This window comes from Phytophthora ramorum (genome assembly GCF_020800215.1).
Source record: "Phytophthora ramorum isolate Pr-102 chromosome Unknown Phyram_PR-102_s0002, whole genome shotgun sequence".
Classification (NCBI taxonomy): domain Eukaryota; phylum Oomycota; class Peronosporomycetes; order Peronosporales; family Peronosporaceae; genus Phytophthora; species Phytophthora ramorum.
The window spans coordinates 1,598,891-1,622,397 of NW_027150648.1; the positions used below are offsets into that span (position 1 = coordinate 1,598,891).

The 23,507-nt window shown below is 53.7% G+C and overlaps 6 protein-coding genes across 6 annotated transcripts; 3 read left to right on the forward strand and 3 right to left on the reverse strand.

The window, feature by feature from the left end:
* Positions 1-2,957: 2,957 nt before the first annotated feature.
* Positions 2,958-4,005, reverse strand: KRP23_1910 (Mitotic checkpoint protein BUB3.2; the record flags this gene model as incomplete). The annotated part of the gene is made up of 2 exons (XM_067886576.1): positions 2,958-3,033; positions 3,101-4,005. 2 exons carry the CDS (start codon positions 4,003-4,005, stop codon positions 2,958-2,960), a joined length of 981 nt encoding a protein of 326 aa, XP_067749245.1.
* A 206-nt stretch (positions 4,006-4,211) lies between these two features.
* On the forward strand, positions 4,212-7,126 carry KRP23_1911 (Short transient receptor potential channel 4-associated protein; the record flags this gene model as incomplete). Its single annotated transcript, XM_067886577.1, has 5 exons — positions 4,212-4,811; positions 4,869-5,049; positions 5,109-5,222; positions 5,298-6,476; positions 6,558-7,126. 5 exons carry the CDS (start codon positions 4,212-4,214, stop codon positions 7,124-7,126), a joined length of 2,643 nt encoding a protein of 880 aa, XP_067749246.1.
* Positions 7,127-15,808: 8,682 nt separating this feature from the next.
* KRP23_1912 (Sm-like protein LSM3B) lies at positions 15,809-16,087 on the reverse strand (the record flags this gene model as incomplete). Its single annotated transcript, XM_067886578.1, has 1 exon — positions 15,809-16,087. One exon carries the CDS (start codon positions 16,085-16,087, stop codon positions 15,809-15,811), a length of 279 nt encoding a protein of 92 aa, XP_067749247.1.
* Positions 16,088-16,226: 139 nt separating this feature from the next.
* Positions 16,227-17,812, forward strand: KRP23_1913 (DNA-binding protein HEXBP; the record flags this gene model as incomplete). The annotated part of the gene is made up of 2 exons (XM_067886579.1): positions 16,227-17,030; positions 17,105-17,812. 2 exons carry the CDS (start codon positions 16,227-16,229, stop codon positions 17,810-17,812), a joined length of 1,512 nt encoding a protein of 503 aa, XP_067749248.1.
* A 149-nt stretch (positions 17,813-17,961) lies between these two features.
* Positions 17,962-19,578, reverse strand: KRP23_1914 (Tubby-related protein 1; the record flags this gene model as incomplete). The annotated part of the gene is made up of 6 exons (XM_067886580.1): positions 17,962-18,072; positions 18,144-18,251; positions 18,323-18,652; positions 18,723-18,920; positions 19,003-19,151; positions 19,218-19,578. The coding sequence occupies 6 exons, from the start codon at positions 19,576-19,578 to the stop codon at positions 17,962-17,964; spliced, it is 1,257 nt and encodes a 418-aa protein (XP_067749249.1).
* A 1,624-nt stretch (positions 19,579-21,202) lies between these two features.
* Positions 21,203-21,574, forward strand: KRP23_1915 (uncharacterized protein; the record flags this gene model as incomplete). The annotated part of the gene is made up of 1 exon (XM_067886581.1): positions 21,203-21,574. One exon carries the CDS (start codon positions 21,203-21,205, stop codon positions 21,572-21,574), a length of 372 nt encoding a protein of 123 aa, XP_067749250.1.
* Positions 21,575-23,507: the final 1,933 nt, after the last annotated feature.

Genomic DNA, 23,507 nt, shown 5'->3' on the forward strand with positions numbered 1-23,507 from the left:
GGTGTACCCGACCACGACCGATGAATTAATTTCATACCTGAAAGACTCGGAGCCTCGTGTCGTGGTGCTCAACCAGGAGTTCGACTTCCGAGGCACCGAGGGCTCCACCACGGAAGTGGGCTGCCGTCCGGACTACACGCGCTCATGCATCGCCGAGAACAACGGCTATCAGTCGCAGGATGTCATCTTGAACGAAGGTGATACTGCTATGTCCCAAACCGGAGGTTGCTCGGACGGATCGGCCGTGAACGTCACGTACGACAACGCTGCAAAAGACTTCATGGTGGTGGGCAGTAACAAGACGCTCGTTGGTGAGGGCACGTCCGGTGTGATCATCGGCAAGGGGCTCTGGATCGATGGCGACAACGTTATCGTGCAGAATATCCACATCACCGACCTAAATCCGCACTTGGTGTGGGGAGGTGACGCCATTTACATGCAAGGCACAGACGACCGCGCCATGGAGAATGTTTGGCTGGACCACCTCAAGATCTCGAGTATTGGACGGCAGATGCTCGTTACAGGCTTCGCTGGAGTCAACAGCCTCACAGTCAGCAACTGCGAGTTCGACGGAGTCACGGAGTACTCTGCATCGTGCGACGGACGTCACTACTGGACCATGATTCTCAGCGGTGACGACACCCAAGTGAGTCTGCTGAACAACTATATCCACCACGTTTCGGGACGCGCGCCCAAGATCGACAGCTCTGTGGTACATGCCGCCAACAACTACTGGTGGAACTGCTCCGGCCACGCATTCGACATCGGCGATGACGCCTACGTGCTCATCGAGGGCAACTACTTTGACATCGAGCCGACGCCCAACGTCGAGGACAGCACTGGGTCCCTCTTCGTGCCGACCGACAGCAACCAGAACCAGTGCGAAGCTGATCTCTCTCGCGAGTGTCTGCTGAATGTTCTAGTGGAAAGCGGCACGCTGTCATCAGACAACCGCAACGAGGACACTGCAATCGCGACGGTGGCAGGAATCTCGGGATTTCTGACGGTTGAGGTGGCAAACGCAGCCGAGTTGTTCTTAGTCAGCGACAACTTTGGTGTTGGAACGCTGTCTGGCACTACCACAACCTCCACTGCATCCAGCACTGCAACTGCTGCCACCTCGTCAACATCATCAGGATCCATCGACGCGATTCAGGGGACTGTCCAGCCTGCAGGAAGCAGCACGGCAGCCTCTGTAGCGATAGATGTTTCAACCACGACCGATACGACTGCCCCCAGCACAACAGGAACTTCGCAAACAGCATCGTCTGGTACTAGCACATCTGTCCCATCAGCCACAGAGACAGCGAATTCGTCTGTGACCACTAGCACTTCGACAAAAACAAGCTCCGGATCACCTACTGGCTTCGCTGCCGGCACCACCGGCGGTGGCAGCGTCGAACCGGTCTACCCTACCACCATCGACGAGCTTTCCACCTACCTCAGCGACGACGAACCACGAGTCATCGTGCTGCAGCAAACCTTCAACTTCACCGGCACCGAAGACTCTACCACCGAGACCGGGTGCAGACCCACCTTTAATCAAGAGTGCATCGCCGAGAACAACGGATACAAGTCCCAGGATGTTATCCTTATGGACGGCGATACGGCCATGTCCCAAACCGGAGGCTGCGACAGCGACGGCATCGCCGTCGAGGTGACGTACGACAACGCCGCCAAGAACCCGCTTGTGGTCGCCAGCAACAAGACTCTGGTCGGAGAGGGCACCGCCGGCTTACTGTACGGCAAGGGCCTCATCATCGAGGGCAGCAACGTGATCGTGCAGAACATCCACATCACGCAGCTGAACCCGCACCTCGTGTGGGGCGGTGACGCCATCACGATCCGTGGCGCGGACGACACGGCGCCGTCGGGCATCTGGGTCGACCACGTCAAGATCTCGAGCATCGGCCGGCAGATGGTCGTGGTCAACTTCTCGGGCGCCATGGGGCTCACCATCAGCAACTCGGACTTCGATGGCAACACCGAGTACTCGGCGTCGTGCGACGGCCGCCACTACTGGGGCTTCCTGCTCTACGGCGAGACGACGCAGATCAGCCTCGTGAATAATTACATCCACGAGACATCGGGCCGCTCGCCTAAAATCGGAGGCACGGCCGACCAGAGCGTCGTGGTGCATGCCGCCAACAACTACTTCTACGACAACTCGGGCCACGCGTTCGACGTGGCTGCCAGCGCGTACGTCTTGGCTGAGGGCAACTACTTCGACGCCGTCACGACGCCAAACCTGGATGACGAGGGTGGTAACTTCTTCGTGCCGGCGGCGGCGAGCGACTGCGAGTCAAGCCTGGGTCGCGACTGCGAGCTGAACGTGCTGACGGACAGCGGCACGCTAACAGGGTATAACGAAGACGCGGTTACGAGTATATTGGGAACGTACGAGATGCAGGTCGGCGGGTACGCGATCGCGACGGCGTCTCAGTTCAGCGCCGCGACAGCCAACTTTGGTGTGGGCACGTTGACGTATTGATATTTTGCTGATCGTGAACGCGTAAGTTAGTGCTTACCAGCCACAAAGTAATCGACGTCCCAGAGAAATGTACTTACACGTAGTCAGCACGCTGTTATTGCGGTAGGTCGACCGTGTCCGCAGAATAACATTGCATTAATGCCGAATGTAATCCACACACTTGCATTAGCCATAATTCACGGTAACTCTCACGGCCCGTGAGAGTTCGCATTCTGGACACGCTTTTAAGTGCCATCATCTTCAAACCGAGGAAAATTGTTCAGGGGGGATCGAGGGTCGTCATCTCCTGTCGTTAGTTTCAAAGGAAGAAAATGAACATTGGTCATCGCAGCACGAGAGCTGTATTTGTCGTAAACGTACTTGTGCCTTGCGCGGCAAGACAAAGCCGAGTAATACTGGCCCGCATTGCCGCTTGCACATGCTCTGATGGAGCATGTTGAAGCTGGTTCGTCCTGACTGGATTTCCCTATGCTGCCGCCTTCTTCTTCGGTCGCACCTCGGAGTCCTGCACCGTGTGGATGAAGATGGCGTCGTTCGGGTGGCTGCCCAAGTAGCACAAAAAGAATTAATCATCCACCAGTACAAAATCACCCTCACAGCTCCACGTACTCCTTCTCGCCCTGTTCGTACGTGTACGATGCAGCAATGGCGAGCACCGTGCCGTCATGGTTAAAGTCCATGGCCGCAATACTCGTCGGGTACTGCCGCAGGTGCGTAATTCGCTTTTTGTTGGCGCCGTCCCAGAGGTTCACCACTCCGTCACACCCGCCCGTGGCAAACGTACCGTACGTCGGGTGGAACGCGATGCTGTTCACGGGATAAATAAGAGTCTGGTCATCCACTTTGCCGCGGTGGCACTTGAATGCATAGCTGCGTTTCTTCTTCTCCTTGTCGTCCTCAAAGTACTCGAGAGCCACGCGGCCTTCCACCGACCCCAACGCGAGCCCAGATAGGTCGGGAAAGACGCTGATGCAGCGCATCTGGTACTTCAACGGACTCTCTTTCTTCACGAGCGGCTGACTGAAGTTCCTCAGGTCGAACACGGCCACTTGTCTGTCCGACGTGGCCGTCGCCACCAAGTGGCGCTTGACGTCCAACCCGAAGACTTTTCCGCCCAGTTGAGCCTCGTGCAGCTGCGCGTTGCCTCCGTTGCGCACGTCAAAAACCTTGATGGCGCCGTCCCAGCCGCCGCTCACCGCGAGCCCGAGCTCCTTCGAGTAGCCGACATGTCTTACGGCAGCATCATGGCTGCCCAATCGTGCCGTGACTTGCCGCGTACCCACGTCCACCTGCTTGACCACGCAGTCCAACCCGCCGGCGAACGCCTCGGCCTCGCCCTGGCCGTAGCAGCAGCCCAGCACGGGCGCCTCCAGTTCCACGCGCGCGCGCATCCGCACGCCGTCGTACACGCGCAGCGATCCGTCCCACGAAGCCGCCAGGAGCGTCGAGTGCGTGCCGAAGCGCAGGCACGAGATGCCGTCGCTCGGCGGCGCCAGCACCTCCGCGTCCTGCATAGCGAAACCAAGAGTGACTGGATGCGGAAAGGTTTTACCCCTCGCGAGCTGCATAGGAAACCTCTGTATTGACATACCCGTGTAACAGCATGACAACCTCTGCTACAGCATATCTTGATTTGCTTTAGCGGACCCCATAGAACAAGCTGCACAACATGGCGGACCATCACTCTCGCCGGCATCGCGTCTTCTCCGCATTAAGCCGCATGCAGGTCACGGGCACCGCCGGCGCGGCGCAGAGCCCGCAGTGGCGCCGTCAAACCCTGCAGACGGCAGCAGACCTGCCCGCGGCCTTCGCGTCAGCGTTGGACGCCGCCGAGGCGCGCGCACACGAGCGGCACGTCGCGTTCCAAGGCCGCAAGCAGAGCTTCGTTATACTTATCCGGGAGCTCTACGCACTGCTGGAGCGTACGGCGCAGGACCGACGCAAGCTGCGGCTGCTGTTGCAGGAGCTCGTGCAGCGGCTGCTGGACCCGCACGGCGTTCACGCGCAGGAGGACGGCGGTACGGGACCGCTCGACGCGGCCGTGGGAAGCTTCGTCACCGCTGAGCGGGAGACTTTTCTGCGCGTGGGCGGCGACGAGTGTCTGCTGCGGGTTCTGCACACGCTGCGCCAAGAAGAGCGCGACGCGCAGCCGCCGCTCTGGTCCTCGCTCGTACTGGACGGTGAACGGCGCCAGACGCACGCGGCGAGAGGTAGGAGCGACGTTCGGACACTGTGGGAGGAGCCGCTGCCCGTGAACATCTCGACGGGAAAAAGCGGCACGGACGCGTCGCTCCGGAAACATATTCTCAATGATACAATGGTACGGAGGAAGACAGTGAGCGGTTTAATGCGGAGCTAATGGTTTTATTTCTGACAGGCGATTTTGAGAGAGCTGTGCTACTTCTCTATCAACTTGGCCACGCAGCTGTGCGACAAGGATGGACTGATCGTGTATTTGTTTCAACTCATGGGGGACGTGAGATTCTTTGACAACGCGTCCGGACTCGTGGAGGAGATTCTGGCAGTGCGAGACGAGTCCTTTGACCTCAGTCGCATCCGTACGTGAAAATTGGGTGGGAACTGGGTGTGGGAAGAGCTAATGAACGTGGTGTGGCAGCGAACTTCCACGCGATCATGCAGGCGCTATCCTCGAGACAGTTGGCGTTCTTCTGCCGTGTACTGGCGCTTGTCGTGTTTGAGCCGGAAGACCGACGGCTGCTGGAGACTGCCAGTACGTGGATGAGTTGTGGCAACTGGTGTGGGTGTTCATTTCTAAGCCTTGTAAATGTTTTGTCTACTTCTGCAGAGGTTATCAAGTCGCTGGAGCTGCTGAAGCTGCGCCGCAACCGTATGATACGAGCAGACAATATTGTAGACCGCAACCACGCGCTGATTTTCAACTCGCCGTTGATCCTGCAGCGATTGCTGCGTGTGCTCCAAGTGCAGAACTTTTACTTCGCGCTGAACCCGGTTTACGAACCTTTTTCGTCCGAACTTGCAACATCCGCCGAGTTTGCAACGTTGCTCTACCAGACGAGTGACCGGAGCGATTGGGATACGATTGATCGTCTTGTGACGCATCCAGCGCTTGGAACTTCCGGAGATCTCACCATTTTGCATAGGCATCACCAAGCCCGTGCTACGGCAGCAGCTGCTGCTGATGATGAAGGAGATTCCACCTCAGCATCATCGTCGCATCCGTCTCACCCGTTCTCCGTCGAGACAGCTATTCTTCGCGATCTCATTTTCCGCAATAGATCACCAGACCAGCGTGTACAAGAAGACGCCGAAGCGCAAGTGATTATGAAGTCGATCGTGCTGGCCCCGTACCGCGTGGAGGTGCTTTTTGTACTGTGCACTCTGCTGAATGGCAAGCGCAAGGTCGACTTCCAGGAACGCCTCGCAGAAATGGGACTCGTCAAGACATTAAACACCATGTTTGACAAATTCCAGTGGACCACGACGGTGCCTCCTAACCTGTCGCATGAGCCGCTGCACGGCCCTGGTTGCGACTGTAGCTTAGATGCATCGTTGAAGATCCAATTCCTGCGCCTTATTCACAATTTTTGCGACCGCGACTACAGCGACAACACGAGCAAGCTTCTTCTACTGAGTGAACATGAAGTCAAACTTATGAATGACGGCGGGTCTACACCAATCGACCTCGACCACCCCGACAAGGGTCTGCTCTCGAAGATCATCCACGCGCTGATTGAGCAGCCAGTTGACTCCATCTACCGTTTCTGGTTAGCGTCGTGTGTAGAAGCGTTTTTGCGACGTGCCGCGCCCAGTGAGCAGCTCTTCGTGGCGCGGACGCCGTTGCTCCAGGCGCTTATCACAGAAATTTTAAGTGGAGGAGCCTACCGCTCGCAAGGAAGTTTCCAGTCGGCGTTTGATTTGCTCGGGGAGATGACCAAGGGTAACTGGGAAACGCTCCAACTTTTCCACGGACTGCTGAGCAACACGCAGTTCGCGGCTTTTATGGGTTCGTGAATATGTATTGTGTGGTTGGTTGGTTGGTCCCTACTGTCACTAACAGTCTATTTTGTGCGCTTGAAAATTGCAGAAGTGGTGATCTTGAATCTGGTGGACTCGAACGTGTTCATCCGATCGATGCTGTTGTCCTCTGAGAAGTTTGCGAAGCAGCCCCAGAGCGGCACGTTTGGTCTAGCCGATGACTACGAGATGGACCGTATGAGCGAATTCCTTACTGTTAACCTCGTGCGACTTCTGCGTGATCTCATGACCATCGTGACGATGGACGACATCAACCACGAGAACATTTGCTGTTTGAACACAGCCATTGTGATTCTCGTTTTCCAACACCGTCGGCAGCGACTTCCAGCTATATTAGAGGCTCTGCGTGACCACGAAGATGTGTCAGGCAAACAAGGCTACGTTTGTGATAACTTCCGCGGCTTGCTGTGGTTCTGGATTCAGTACTATACGCCGCGCGGTCGTGACCGACTTGGATTGGAACACTCTAGCGAAGTGGAGTTCGAGGAGTGGCGACATGTTGTTTCACTGCTTTGCGCCGATGATGGTTCGGAGACTGCGTTGCTGTCGGTGCCTGCACGACTCCCACCTTCGCCTTATTCGCGAATGTACGCTGCGTACCGTCAGAGATACTCCTGAGCAAAAACGTTTTTGTGAAACACCCTCGGGTTGCAAATAGTGACACAACCTTGTGAACTCGAAAACTCGACATGAAAACTAATGAAGAGATATGATTGCGTTTCAGCCTTTATTATTCTCGGCCCAAATGGACGTGGCATGCGATGCATCAGCTGATGTTGTTAGGTCTGATCTGTGTGAGATCCTTCTCGCACACAGCGCAACGTGTTCACCAATTCAACCCCTAGAGACACTTTGGGCAAGGCCATGGCGGTGTGATTGGTCGGGGTGAAAACAGTATCAACTGTAGCATACTTACGTAGGAGGACTTCCATTTCGATGGCTGGTATTGAGTCAACGTGATTGACTATGTGTTAATGGCAGCAACGGACAATTGGGTATTTACTGGCGGCGACGGTTTTTGGTGAGCCATTTTTTAAGACTATGAGCATTTCATCGCGTCTATTTCGGAGTTGGGTATGATGATATTCTGGTCTACCCAATGCGGAAAAGCCTAGACTGCTTTATATTTGCTGAAGTCCATCCCTGTGTTTCTTCAAGAGCAAAGGCTTGAGCATGCACTACTTATCACGAAATCGCCGAAAGCCGTCCAAAACCCCGTTGACTGCCAATTCAGATGTCCTGCAACCGGATGCCAAAAGTTCGCCTCTGTTGCGATCACTCGCAATGTCGTGGAGGCATGCGTCAGCGGTTCAAGTCCGACCAACGCAAGCTGCAACCGGCAGCCCCAATAAAGGATCGCTGACTTTTTTCGTGAGAATCAAGCCTCGTGAGCTTGCCGACGCGCTTTACTATTGGACGACCTGCCTTTTCATCATTGCACTTGTATGCTCCCAATTACTAGTAGCGTTTTGGGATTCGAGGACAACGACCAACCACCTCCTCTACGGTAGAAGTCCACTACTGGGACCCTCGCAGATTGTTGGGACCAACGATGTGCCGTACCCAGACCGTGTGATAGCATGCGTGGCAAAAGGAAACCATTACGAGCCAAAACTGGTGAGTTCGCTACTGGCAGCACCAGGAGTATCAGCTATCTTGGAGGACTCGACTGGCTCAGCAATGCACGGCTACCGGCTTCGACAACGGCGAGTCAGTTCGGTTGAGGACTCTCTCGATTCGGAGGTTCTGAGTATCTATGAATCATCATGCGCGTTGATCGCAAGCACCATCAACAACATTCTTGACGGTTGTTCTGCACTCGGGTATACGAATCTGACCCGAGATAGTCTGCGTGTGGTCGACGACTGGGACAGCAAGAATCTGTACGTGCTTCCGAACACCTTGCCTGTTCTGATCATGCCGTACTGGGATAACGCCGCTTTTTCACGCCACGCGATACCAACGCGGGGAGGCGACGCTTGTATGTTTCGTTTGGAAGATGCATATACAATGGCAGATGGCTCGGCTGCAATGGCAAGTTTTCGTGGGGTTAACCAGAGTGTGCGTTATGAGCGTACCATGGAGTGGCTAAAACGCCCAGGAGGCGTCTGGAAAAATGGTTGGTATGAAGATCCACAGGGCATGCGGTGGTATTCCGACGTTAAAAGCTCAGCGAAAGGAGCTCCTTACTACATTATGCACCGACTATTTGACATGCGCACGGGGACAGAAGTGGACTGCTCAAATTCAGATGACTGTGAAGGTGCTGCGCATGTTGATCTGTGGGGAACTAAATTCAGCTCTTCTGACAAAGGACACAATGTCAATTCCATATTCATCGCAAACGCCACCGAGTATGGATTGTTCTTCTACGAATCCTATGAAAAACACACAGTGCGCAGCGTCTTCGATTGGGAGACCTTGGTTTCCAATCTGTCAGTCGGTTTGGTATTGGTGCGGTGGGCGATGGCACTTGTTTCGTTGCATTCGGGCGCTTATCGAGGGAAAAGCTTGTGGTTTAGTGGTGGGATCGGCTGTGTGTCTGGGGCTGGCAGCTTCGCACTTTTACCGTTTGCATCACTACCGCGGCTGAAGATGACGTTGGCTGCCTTTTGGACGGTGGGCTGTCGATTCGAGGGGCAGCAAATTGGACTAGCTGAGGCGTGGTTTGCTATCTACCCTGCTATCGCCCACTTCGTGTTGATATACTTCAGTTTACTGAACTTGGTTGCAAAAGTTTTTCGACGTCGTATTTCTGACGTCCTGTTTGCACCAACTGTCATAGCGCTATGCGTGCTACATTACTTTCGTATGGAACTCGCTGCATCGGGGTGGCTAAAAGGCATCGACGGCAGAATTGCGACAGTGGTTTTCTCGGACGAGGTGAAGAAGCTCCAACTGTCCGATTATTTTACAACAGACATCGCCTGGCGCATGAATGGCCGCGTGCCGCTCATATTCGGCTTGAAGCTGGCCATCCTCGGAATTAATTTGCTGCCATTATTGTTGGCTCGCCCGTTTCCGACTGGCAACCGGTGCGCTGATCTTGGTTTGCACGGCGTCGAGAAAGCTCTCGGTTTGAGGGCGAGAAATGTGGGTGGTCTTGGCTGCTCGCTGACGTACATGAAAGTAGTGGTTGACACGAAGAAGCACTGCCTGGTCTCCACGAAGTCCACAGGTAGCATTGTTTCTACTCTTAGTGATAAAAGTAACGAGTACGTTGGCGATCGCGACAGTGGTCCAACCGAGAGGAACGTCGAGGTGACTCCAGTCACTCCTCTCCTCGACCACATAACTACAAGAGAACAAAGTCTCAAGACTGGCAATAACATGATTGCAGATCCCAAGCACCAGATTTCAACCCGCCACGAAATCGCGCTCGTGAACAGCTACGAACTTGTTCGCCTCGGATACCTCGTTTACGGCGACAAATACCTCATTACTTTCGATGAATGGGATCTGCTGTCGTCAATGGCCCCGTTTCGTTCCTTTTGGCACTTATGGAACCATCGGGTGTTGGTTTGGACACTCCGACCTTACGTTTCCGGTGGCGATGCAGAAATTGCAGGAGGCCGAGCTCTTCAGTGTACGAAACCAGAAATGTGGCCTCTGGACGACCCAAGATTGCAGCGAATTCGGTGGTGGCAGGTGTCTGGTTGTAGTATTCAATGCTGATCTTTGGACGAATTCATGAAATCAACTACAGTTACTCGTAACCCAAGGTACAATGCACTTTACTCTTCATGGTGACACTACCAGTAGCAGCAAACGCATATCCTAACTGATGATAATGGCTTGGGTGTATGGTACTGCGTCTCAAGTTCGAAAGACTGTTGATGATAATGAAGCGGACAACACTAAGTGCTGTACGCCCGACATGCCTGATGTTTTGCGTTTCTCGTCGTCCGATGAGAGTGAGAAAGGATACGTGAAGCGTAGCAAAATGGAGCGCAACGGAGTGCAGTGAAGTAGGCGGAGCGGATTTTGAGTTATTCTGGTGGACAGCAAAGGGCCAAAAAATACCAGCAAGTAGATAGTTAGAGACTAGCGAGCGTCCATTTTAGAATTCTTCTGGTGACGAGCACGTGATACTAGACCAGGAGGTCAGCGGTATGCCTCGTGCCGGGGATGGCTCTCAGAACCCAGCTTCTGCAGTCAGATTGGACTCTAAAATGAAATAACGGAAACATGAAAAAAGAGAGCAACAAGCATGCTTTTAAAAAATAATCGAAGAAATAATTATCCCGGCAAAAAGTTCCGTGACAAATGATGAATGATGGAAGCGCTGGTGCGCGTTGTCTCTTAGTTAGGAACCTATAGGTAGGTTAGCAGACAAAACTCCATTTAAAAAAAACTCTCATATCCACGAGGAAGGAACGTGAAAATGGTTGAGATTTGCTGGTTGCCCCACACGAAAATAAACAATCCTTGCCGCCCTCGGTTTCTTTTCTGGGAACTGATGTCCATTGCCTTGTGCTCTCCAACTCTCTGAAGCGGGACGAGCAACATGTTCTGCTTATCGCGAGTTCGTCGAAGGCACTCGATTGCTCCAGCCAGTTTGTCTCAAGAAACTCCAAAACGTGCCAGCAATTCACGGGAATCGTTTATCAGTACGCGCACCTGGAAGTCATCGTTAACGATGCAAACGCACCCGATAGAGACCACAATCCCCAGCCCCACAAAACCCTTGGTCAAATCGATGCTTCATCCAATCGCTACCAGCGTGTACCATTGGGTAACTTGTCTTTTCATGGTCGGTCTAGTCTGTTCGCAGCTTCTTGGAGCTTTTTGGGGCTCCACATTGGCACAAAAGCACCTCCTGTTCGGGAGAAGTCCGCGGCTTGGCCCCTACCAAATCGTTGGTACAAATGATGTGCCTTACCCGGACCGCGTGATTGCTTGTGTACGCGGAGGGAGATCGTACACACCAAGGCTAGTGAGCTCACTGCTAGCTGAACCAGGAGTATCTGCTATCCTGGAAGACTCGACCGGTACTGCAATGCATGGCTACCGTCTACGACAGCGCGGTGGTAGCTCTACCACTGAGTCCCTGGACTCTTTGGCTGAACCAGTTTACACAATGTCCTGCAATTTGATCGCAAGTACCATCGAAAACATTTTTCAAGCATGTCTAGCTCTGGGCTACACGAACCTTACCCGCGACAATTTGCGAGTAGTTGACGACTGGGACAGCAACAATCTGTACGTGCTACCAGATACGCTCCCTGTCCTCATCATGCCGTTTTGGGACAACGCTCTCTACGCGCGTCACGTTCTACCGACGTGGACGGGTGACGCCTGTGCATTTCGTCTGCAAGATGCCTACGCTTCAGCTGACAGTCCGATGGCGAGTTTTCGTGGCATCAATCAAAGCGTTCGCTATGAACGTACCATAGCCTGGTTGAATCGGCCTGGTGGGTACTGGAAGAACGGGTGGTACGAAGATTCAGAGGGCATGCGCTGGTATTCGGATGCGATAAGCTCTGCCCAAGGCCCTCCTTTCGATATGATGCACCGCGTTTTTGATATGCGCTCGGGTAAAGAGCTCGATTGTTCAGACCCGGACGCCTGTGAAGGCGCCGTGTTTGTGGAGCGCTGGGGGAACAAGTTCAGCTCAGCAAACAGTGCTCACAAGTTCACGTCTGTGTACATCGCGAACGGGACGGAATACGGACTTTTCCTTTACGAATCCCATGATGCGCACATTGTTCACAGCATCTTTGACTGGGAAACGCTGCTTTCCAACGTGTACACTGGGTTTATATTGTACCGCTGGACGATGTGTCAAGTTCTGATAGCGGTAGGGGCTTATCGAGGCAAACATCGTAGGTTTGGAAGCGGCATCAGCTGTGTTTCGGGGTCAAAGAGTTTTAAATTGCTTCTGCTGGCATCTTTACCTCATCTAAAGATGACATTATCAGCGTTTTGGACTGTAGGCTGTGAATTCGAAGGCCAGCAGGGTGCTTTTGCCGAAGCGTGGTTTGCGATTTACCCCGCAATCGCTCAGTTGATGCTCATTTACTACAGCATCCTCAATTTGCTAGCCAAGATTTTGCGTCGTCGAGTATCGGATGCGCTTTTTACGCCTTCGGTGATCGTGCTGTGCTTGCTCCACTACTTTCGACTCCAGATCACCGAGTCTGGGATACTAAGCGGGGTGGATGGCCGCGTGATGACTGTGGTTTTCTCGGATGAGGTTACAAAACTGCAGCTTCGTGACTACTTCACCACTGACATTGCCTGGCGGATGAATGGCAGAGTGATGCTGATATTCGTCTTCAAGCTGTGCATCCTTGGCGTTAACTTACTGCCACTGCTGCTCGCGAGGCCATTTCCGATTCACGCCCGAGGCACAGATCTCGGTCTACGAGGTGTGGAAAGGGCTCTAGCATTGCGTGTTGGAGAGGTTGGAGGACTGAACAGCTCCCCGCCATACAGGATTTCCGTAATGTGTGGCGATAGGCAGCAACTTTCATCAACGAGGCTATCATCGGCTATTCCTCGTTGTGGTGGTGATCCAAACGGCAAAGAAACTACATCCTCGGTCGAGATGCAACCGACTATCACTTCACTTGTAAATTTTCTTGATCAAAGCTTCGACCACGCAAACGCTAGGCAACATGTCGGTCGGCGTCAAGTTGCGCTCGTCAACAGCCTCGAACTCGTTCGAGTGGGATACCTCGTGTTTGGAGATATGTACATTACTACATTTGAGGAATGGGGGTTGCTGTCTGCAATGTCCCTGTTTCGGGTCTTCTGCCACCTCGGGAACCACCGCGTACTCGTTTGGGTACTTCGTCCACCAACCTTTGACGGTGACGCTGAACTTGCAGGCGGTCGATCTCTCGAATGTTTAGAGCCCCAGATGTGGCGCCTTGATGATCCGCGCCTTAGACAGGTGCATTGGTGGCAGATCTCCACCTGCAGCATCCAATGTTGAGTTTTGCCCGTTTTGCTCAACTCCGCGTGAAGATACCATTGTCCATAGTTATGCACCCGAGTAGGAATCTTTAAGCCGGGAAATGCAACCGTCCCCCCCCCCCCCCCCCCCCCCCCCCCCCACCTCCCAACAGCGCCGGCAAGCAGCCAAGACCTATCGGCTTAATATCAAGCCGGAATACAAGTTATTTGGATGTGAGCAATCGACACTTCAAGGAGATGCTGCAGAAATTGGAGTCGGCCGAGCTCTCGAAAGCTTAGAGCCACAGTTATAAGCCACACAAAGCTTAGAGCCACAGTTATGATGCCTGGATAATCCATGGCTGAAAGAAGTTCACTGGTGGAAGATCTCAGCGTGCAGCATCCAGTGCTGAAAGGCGACTATCAGCACAACCTCCGTATTGTGATTGTGTAGCGGACTATAGCCAGCATTTTGGACTGTTGGTCGTCGCTTGCAAGGTCGACAGTCTGATCTATCTGAAGCTTGGTTCGCCATTTGTCCAGCAATTGCTCAGCCGATGCTCACGTTACAGCTTGCTGAATCTGCTAGTTAGGCTCGAGACTTCGGTAGCATTACTTTCGCCGATGATGTCCGGGGTGCCAACGGTCGAGCAGCCACGGTTACGAAGCCAATAATGATTAGGATCTTTGTCGTCGATGGATCGTTGTGTCATCTGTGGAATCACCGTGTCGTGTCTGGACACTTGAATCAATGTCAGATGATGGCATGGGGACTGGTTTCCGCACTGGAAGCGGAGATATGGCGGCTAGACGGCGTGAGACTGCAAACAATTCGCTGGTGGTGTATCATCATGTGCCGTCCAATGCGGAGTGAAATTGTGCTTTGGATCGCCACCACGCAGGAAATAGTATACACTATCTGCCACAAAGGCAACGCGCCAGTTTGATTTGCGCCGAAACGTTGTTGACCATCTCGCGCTGTTTTCGCTGGAATGCTTTTAGCCGTTTGGTACGGCTATATTTTTAGGACAAGTATGATGGACTCCAAAACGGAAGCAGGAGAATCTCGCTTAGCTTGGCTTTCTCGTCGGCCGCGTCAAGTATTTAGTAGGTCAATTGCCACAGCGTGTGCCAACTCTGGGTGATGACTTCACTTAGTGCGCTGAACCACGGGCGGAAATGCATGCAAGGTCAGTAGGTCGTGCGCTTCATTCGTAAGTTGTTCTTCGCTGACATTACCGTACCTCATGCGCTCGACAACGTTGAAGATCTTGAGCAATTCAGCCACTTGATGGGGTGGACCTTCGGGAACCTGGACACCGGAGAAGACTGTGGTACGCACCCGTTTGCTTCACTGCGCGCACACGTTAAATTTGAACTGAACAAACTATTGCTTGTGTACAGATCTTTACAACTCTCGAGATGATCCGGGTCTCTCCCAAACTGCTTTCGGCGACGTAGTAGATATCCCAAGCGACTTTGTTGCGCCAACATCAACCAGCTCCAGTAGAAGAGCACGGCATACATCCGCAAACGATCCTTCTCGAACCTACCGCAAACAAGCCACGGGTCCAACGACGACTTCCTCAGCGAAAACGCATCCAGGAGATAGCCGCTCATCAAAACCAACAAACTGCGATTCATCCCGTTTTAGCAGGTCGAAGAAGTCCCCAACACACAAGAATCGCGCACACAAGTCTTCGAATACAACAGCCAAACCGAAACCAGGGCTGATTGATTTCGTATACGACATCAACGTGCGGCGACAGCTACGCGAGCAGCTCGACGCCGATCGACATGTGCTACAAGAAACGAAGGCCCGAGAAGCTCAGCTTCGAGCCGAAAACAAGTGGGTCTTCGACAAGCGTGACAAGTCCCCACCGAGACGGAAGCAGGCGTGGCAACCTAGCTCCAATCCCGACAGAAACACTCCCAACCCCGACGGACCAACAAACGACAGCAAAAGTTGTACCAGCAGCCGCAGCAGTCAAAGCTTCAAACCTCGCGTCCGCGCAGCCTCAGCCCCCAGCAAGCGCCCCAGCTCCAACGCTGGATCATCGTCCTCAACCAGCTCCTGCCGCACATACACCCCCTCCGTAACACCCCAGCAGCATACGAATCTCCACGACTCCAAAGATACTGCCGACGACGTCGAGGCCGCCATCCAGGAGTTCGAGCGACGCTTGCAAACCCAGTGGAGTTTCCACGTCGACAGCAAGTAGTGACCTAGACGAGTAAACCTCCAACCTGCTGCTGCAGTCAACAACGTTTAAGTGTATCACGTGCAATATCACCCCACCCCAAAGGCACCATAATTGAGAAATGGGCTCTATGGCCTGATGAAGAGAAAGACGGCAAAGAGAACAACGGTCTGCTTATCTAAGCTGTGGAGCTCGTGTCTTAGGCGGTACGCAGCGGGGGCGCCACGAGGATTACGACGTCTCCGCGCACGAAGAGCATCTCGATGGTGCGCTTGGACTGCTTGATGAGCTCCTCGTACGTCTCCGGATCCAGCTCCTGCACAGTGATGGTCTCCTCCACGTCACTCAGCACCATGTTCAGGTGCTGGTCGTACGCCTGCAGCACGCCACGCAGCTCGCGGTCGCCCCGGCACTTGACGTAGATGCGCTCGGCCACGCTCAGCTTGATCAGGTCCAGCGGCTCGTCGATCGACGCCATGGGGCTTGCAGATGCGGAATTGGTTTGCTTTCCCTTTTGTATTTTCCACCAATGGGATAATTCCGCTTGAATTTAGCCAATGCCATCGCTCGACGCCGCCTTTCCGCATCATTGGCAGATAGAGCACCGGGAGCGCAGGATGCGGGGCGAGAACGCGGGCGTGCTGGACGCCATGAGCGACGTGAGCGAGTCCTCGGACAGCGACGAGGAGCTGCTGCATGTGATGGACCCGTCGGACCCGCGCGCGCACCGCCTAGAGCCGCTGGCCGTGCAGCCCACGCGTCGGCAGCAGCAGAATCAGAAGCTCAGTCGTTGGGACTCAGACTCAGATGTGGGTGAGCCTATCACCGTCGACTCTGAGACCGAGAATCAGACTCCAAAACCCGCCGTAATCAAGATTGATGATGCTATAGTGGCACCCAGCAAGAAGCTGACGCTGTCCAAGTGGGCGCAGGCGCGCTTCCTGGTGCCCGCGAGCCAGCGCAAGCTGCCGGTGCTGGAGGAGCCGCCGCTGGAGCCGCTCAACGACTTCATTTTGAGCGACTTCAGCTCGAGATTCCGCGGAGAGACGGGCGACGTGCCTGTGGAGAAGCAGATCGCGGCTGAGGACGAGCAGCAGGACGAGGACGGCAAGTTGCAGGTGGGCGCGCCGCTGTTCGACGCCAACAAGGAAAAGGAGAATGCAGACAAGGATGATGACAAGAAGAACAGGAAGAAGAAGAAGGACCCGAGCGAGATGCGCAAGCGGAAGGAGAACAGGTACTTCGTCACAGACCTGGCCACCAAGTGCTTCCACTGCGGAGAGGTGGGCCACATGGCCAATGTCTGCATGAACGACAAGCTGCAGCGGCCGTGCTACTACTGCGCGCTGCGTGGCCATCAGGCCTGGGAATGCCCGAACTTGCCGTGCGCCAACTGTCTGCAATTAGGCCACCAAGAGCGAGTACGTTTTGAGTTTTTGTTGCATGGTTTGAGAAGCAAGGATCTCACTTGTATTGTTTAATGTTGGGGTTGCAGGGTTGTGATAATCGCTCAAAGCATCTCGATCCGTGCAGCATCTGCGGTCGAGGTGGACATGTTGACGACGATTGCGAGAACGTTGAGAGCCAGGACCTGTTGACGTGCATGGTGTGCACGACAGCGGGCCATCTGCACTGTGTGCCTGTACCACCTCCTGCCGACAGACGTGTGTACTGCCCTCATTGCGCCGAGAACCACACGCTGGACGAATGCCATACGTACAGGGAGCCCGCTGCGACCGACTTCGCCATCCGAACGAGCAGTGGTCGGACCGTGCAGACGTGTTTTGTGTGTAACGAGCCTGGCCACATCGCTGCCGAGTGTCCTATACGCACGAATGGATATAGCAGAGGTGGGGGAGGCAACTGCTTCAAGTGCGGCAAGCCTGGACATTTTGCGGCCGACTGCTACAGCTCAAATGACAACGGCAATGGTCGTCGCGTAACAGGACGCAAGCGTGGTCGAGATGTCGAAGATGAATACCCAGACTACAATGGTTACGACTACGATGAAAACGAGGACTACTACTCGTACGACAGGTCTTCGAAGGGGGGCAAGAAAAGCCGCAACAGAGGAGGGGGGTCATCGCGAACTCGGAACAGCTCTGGCAGCCAAGGGTACGCACGATTGAATGAGGCTTTGCCGACAAGACCTTACAGAAACAACAATAGCTACGGTGACCGGAGACGCAGCACGCGTCGGTAGATAGGTGTTGTATAGATGCCGATGAGGGTCTGCTTGATCGAGCAAGAATCTCTTCGGCGAGCTGTTGCTTCTTGTGAATAGCTGCAACGCGGGAACGTGGACTGCAGGCATACCGCGCTAGGGAGACTTGATGGGGGGTGCTGTAAATTCTATTTCCTCTTCATGAGCTTGGACACATTATCGTAGAGCTTGAGGTCGGTGAACTTGGTGTCGAGTGTGGCAAGGCAGATGGCGAATCCTTGCAGTGGGCTGAGCGGGTACTGCAAAGGAGAAACCGAGTGGTGAGAATGGCGATGGGGGTTTCCTGCGCTTCGACTGCAGATGGTCTTACCTTGACATCCATGATGAAAATGCTTTTGTGGCACTTGCACTGCGTGCGAGGCCCCGGCGGCTGGCAAGAAACTCGGCCAAACTGCAGCACCGTATCATCCCCGAGAGCCTGACGACAAGTAAACGCAATAGATCAGCGTCAAGTCGATGAAGCATTCGGCTCGATAACTGGTGCCTTACGTCGCACATCATCTGGAAGTTCTTGATGGACGGCATGGTAACGCGTCCGCCGAAGTCTAACACGTGACCGCCAGTCTTCTCGTCGAAATGCGGCCGCTTGTTATGAAGCACGAACAGCCTTTCGCTCTCTCCGCTGCCTGATTCAAGTTTATCCTTCCACGGGGACGCTGCGCCGCTGGGCTGTACTTGGGGAATCTGCACGCTGAGCCTTCCTGGCCCCATTTCGTCGTAGGAGAACTCCACGGCGCCTAAAATGTTTCGAACATTCGCCTCTAGAGCAGTTTTGCTAGGACTCATGCCGTCGTCGTACACAGTGTACTCGGAGCCTGACTGGAAACGCACCAAGCGATACAAGTGGTTAGATGACGGTCGAGTGAGCGATTGATACACGTGCAGATACCCAGTTCCCTCGCAATTTCCCAACAATGAGGTTGCTGCGTCGATTCGTCGGGTTTTGCTCCATGGTGAGCAGGTAGTTGGATGTCTTGCTGCTCGTTCGCTTTTGAGCACACAACAAAAACTGCTTCTCCGACTCGAGAAAGAGTCGAAAGACTGGATGCAAGCGGTTGAGACCTTGGCGATCGCGTTCAACGTAGCACTGGTCGCAATAAGCGCGGCAAGAACAACGCAGGTGTTAGTCGATCAGCATTGAGCGCTTGATCGAAGATATTCGAGCGTACGCGAATTGCAGCGGAACCCTGCGCTGGTGATCGCATCACGAACGATCGCAGTGCATCAACCTCCGTCCGCCCTGTTGGTCCACACTCTCTATCGTTGATAGCAGCATTTGCGGCCCCGAAAAGCTCGCGGTTAGCATTGACCACAGGTGCTGCACATTGAGAACAGAGTGAGGTACGATCACTTGACGAAAAGTAGCACAAGGTCTGTAAAATACCTTCGCGTTCCTGATCGGAACCGTCCGAGTCGTTTGGCACCTCGTCTTCCGACGTGTTACTACGACTGAAGCTGCTGCTACCATGTCGAGATGGTATTTTGTCCTTGGGGAAGGAAAGCGGTCGCCTCCGAGACTCACTATTCTTTTCTTCCACTTCAGGGGTTGTGGTCTCATAACGCTGATCGTCTTTGCGCTTTTCCTCGGACTTCGGAGACTGCATGGTCGAACGTCGACGACTTTCACGAGCATCGTATTTCCTCGGGTCGCTGTACTTCGTTTCTCGCTCGTCTTCGTCGGAATCGAGCTGCAGTTCGGCCATCATTCGGTCGTACGTCGCTGGGTGACCGTGTTGACGCGTCATGGTAGTCTCGAGGCTCAGATTGCTCACTACTGACAAAGGCTGAGGTCTGTCGGCCCAACCGCCAAGCAGGACACGGTCGTTTCAACATGGCCGCGCATACTGTGGTTGGATCACCGATAATTTTAGTCGCTGCAAAGACAGTGAGAGGCCAAGGCGTGGAGTTCAATTCGACCCGGCATCGGCGACAAGGTCTCAGGTGGTGGATGCGTCTTCCTCGAAAAGCGGCGGTCAAAGCCATCTTACCGATCACCTCGATGCGTCGTTGATGACGAGATCCAACTCGAAATGGGATAGACCGAAATACGCTGGCCGAACAGGTCGTCAACATCGTTAGACAGGAGATCAGCACTCTCAGTGCATGATGCATCAATCGTTCACTGTGCTGGATTTGAGTGCTTTACTTCTTAACTAGTGAGCGAAACAAGGATATCCCTGGGTATGAGGGCCATCGTCATCGTCGCTGTGCGTTGCCTTTCGAACGGGTTATATTAGTGTGTTGTAGTGTTCAGCGCAATAGTAGCAATGTACAACGCGCTCGCCTGTAGTGGTGGACGCAACATTTGGTGCAGCTGCAGTTTAATCAAAGTTGAAGTGTGACACTCATTCTTCAGTCGAGTGATAGTCACATAGTTGAAGTAGAATTCAATCACTGCTACATAGCAGTCTTCTACATTAATACCGGACAGGCGAAACCAGCGATGCACCTTAGCCGGGCTCGTGCTCACTCAGTTACAAGACGTGGCAAGCACGATCGCTGTGCTCTGACCGCGTTGGTGCTTGAGCCTTAACCTGTATCAACACGGTTGTGCTGTAGCCTTGAGCCATGCATCAAGGCGCTTGATTATCAAGTTGATGCATGACCTAGAGAGTGTGTGTGCCATTGTAAGATCCAAACACGATTTGACCGTCTATCTAGCTCGGGTGCGATCGCATGAATTATACGCCGGCGTTGTCTCTCCTGGCGATTGCTTTGTTCTTGGACGCGTGAAGCGGCTCCAACTGCGCGCGTCAACCCAGCGGATTCTAGCGGACCATGGATAGCTGCGAGCAGCCAAGTGGTCAAGCACTCACACATATCTGCAGTGTGCACAATGACGACGTCTTTTGTCTGGCATCGCCGCTCGAAGATATCGAGCCGCACCAGGGTGGACCTTGCTGCGACTCCAAGTTACTTTGCGCTGTTCACTCTACCCGCGTTGTACATTTCCGTGAGTGCAAAACCTTCACGTCGAACAAAAGCACAAAAGACTTGGGGAATCCGGCGCATAGCATTCGCAAGAACCGGCTGGTCGCTACACTTGACCTTTGTATACCATCTGAAAAATTGAGTGCAACTCAAGAGTTTTAACGTGACTTAGATCTGTTTGCTGCAACTTACTGTCCGTTGGCGCAACTTGGATCACGGATTACTATCGGGCTGATCCTCAGTCTCACCAGCCCATGATGAAAGCTGGCTAGACTCTCGCCCCGCTCTCACCAGCCCAGGATGAATCCTGAGCTTTGATCCGTGCCGAATATCCCGAATCCACCTCCATTGCGTACTCTGTATGGCCATTTTCCAATTGGACTCGAGCAGGCAACCACTTTTGCACGTGTAGCACCAATAGCTCGAAATCTCAGGAACATGCAGCTCGTCAAGGGACTTTTCATCGCCGCCGTGCTCTGCGTGGCGCAGGTGAGCGCCGGCAGCTCGGAACAGCAGCAGAAGCCTGAAGTCGAGTCCAACTCGGCGTCCAGCGCCAGCGACAGCAGCGAGTCGGCCCCGTCCCAGGTCCAGAAGGGCTTCGATGTGCACCAGGTCAAGTTCACGTCCAGCGACCCCAAGGAGGAGGGCGGCGAGGAGGAGGAAAAGACGAGCATGGTGCCCCTCATGGCTGCCATTGGCGCCTGCGCCTGCATCGGCGTGCTCGGCGCCGTCTACATGAAGCGACGGAACGAGGAGGAGAAGCTGCCGGGCGAGATCTTCACCATCGACGACAAGAACTCGGTACTGTGAGCGTGTCTGCGGAGGCCATGTCTTATTACGTTGATAGCATTAAGTGACAATTTCAAAGTGTGTGTGAACGAAACACGACTTGGGAAATGCTCCTTCGGATTGTGTGCTGTAGTTTGCGCGGGTGTTTCTTGTTGCCGACGGAGTTTTGGTAAGCTTAGTACAATGGCATTGCGCTTCCCCACCGGTCACGCCTTCGTGCAGCCCTCGAAGCCGAACAGTAAAACGACATTTGTGCCTTCCGGGAATGCTACGCTGGTGCACTGAAGAGCGGGCAACACGACAAGTCCTGGGTTCACGTTGCATGGTGATACCGCGGAGCTATTATCAGATGCAAAGCGCTCTGGAAGGAATTCCCAGTGGTGACTGATCGCGTCATGAACGACGGGCTCTGTCGCTATTAGGGTTTGAAGGTCAGTGGTTCGGCGAAGGTGACCCCTTGCATGCAGTTTATGAGCTACGCTCTCTCCATTGCGGGTCTCCGGGCCTTGAAATCCGAAGTAGTTTTGAAGTTACGAGCAACTCGAATTTTTGGTGTATCGTTTCATCATGCCAGTACAATACTGAATGCAGTTTAATGGAGGACTAGCGGCCGGGGTCTACAGTAGTGAAAACGACCCACAATTGCCATCAGATAGCACAAATGCGAACCTTTAGACGCTTGCTGTGCAGGGTAAATTGGGTTTCATTAACTTGAACGCTTGCTGTGCAGGGCCCTCAGCAAAACGAGTTGTTGCCAAGAGGAAAGAAGCCCGTGATACTGTACATACCACAAGGTATCCAGGATAGGTTGATTAAGTTGAGTGTAGAGATGGCGCCGTCGCAACAGGTTGAACAACGCGGCAGCACAGCTTCTGATCCGATAAAACGGCTCAATGCATTGAGCTGTCCAGTTTTACTACTTCCTAAAGTATCCTACATGTACTCACGAAAGCACGTCTCCATTGTTGCCATTGTGAATATTTCTCCTTCTGCGTCGTCAAAATCGTCACCGCTACCTCCTTCATCATTGGGGCGACGTCCAAGAAAATCGCGTCAGTGGACTCGTCCCACAGCTCCTCCGGGGTATACGTCTCCATTTCTGTGCAGGGTTACAGGCAACAGCGGAGGGGAAGCCGAGCATGATGCCCTTCATGGCCGCTGAAAGTGCGTGTGAACGAAACACGACCTAGGAATGCGCCCGGGTCTTCGGATTCCTTGCGCGGGTGAATGTTTGTTTGGATGCATATTGCTCGTTTTGGAGTGCTGTTGACCAACACGTTCGTGGCTTAGCGTTCCTGACGACGCCCTCTGAAAGCTCAGAGTCTGGAGGCCGACCAGCAAAACAGCGGTTGCACCTGCTACTTCGAAGTTCACTGCAGCCTACAGCCCACGATGCGCTCTGATGTCTGATCCGTTTAATCAAAAGCTGTGCTGCCGCGTTGCTCATCTCAGGGAATTTGCAAGTCTCATTTATGGTATTTGAAGAAGTACTTGATCGCTGCTGGCGTGTGGCTCAGAAGTAGGGGCAACATCAAGAGTGAACTCAACCTTGGCTACTTTGTGGTATTTATTGTCGTCGCTTGAACCAGCACTAAAAGCTGGCCACGGCCCAGTTGTGATTGAAGCTATAGACCGCGTCAAAAGGTTCGCAATTGTGGGTCGTTTCCATTAGGAACATACGAATCAAAGACTGGGGACGTACTGGGGGTTTCTCAAGGAAGTGGTGCCTTACATGCTGGTGCCATCAGCAAGAAGGCTTCATACTGAATGCTACTGCATTGAGGGCGACACCATTGTCTAGCCCTCTCACTCTCCATTCTACTTTGCTACTGCTCAAGCAGCTTCGATACAAGCGTCAAGGAGGATCGCCTCCTGCGTTTTCAAGTTGCTTCAACCTCCGGAAAGCACTATCGATCTCAACCGTCAGCACACCACAAGACTAGCTCGCTGGCAC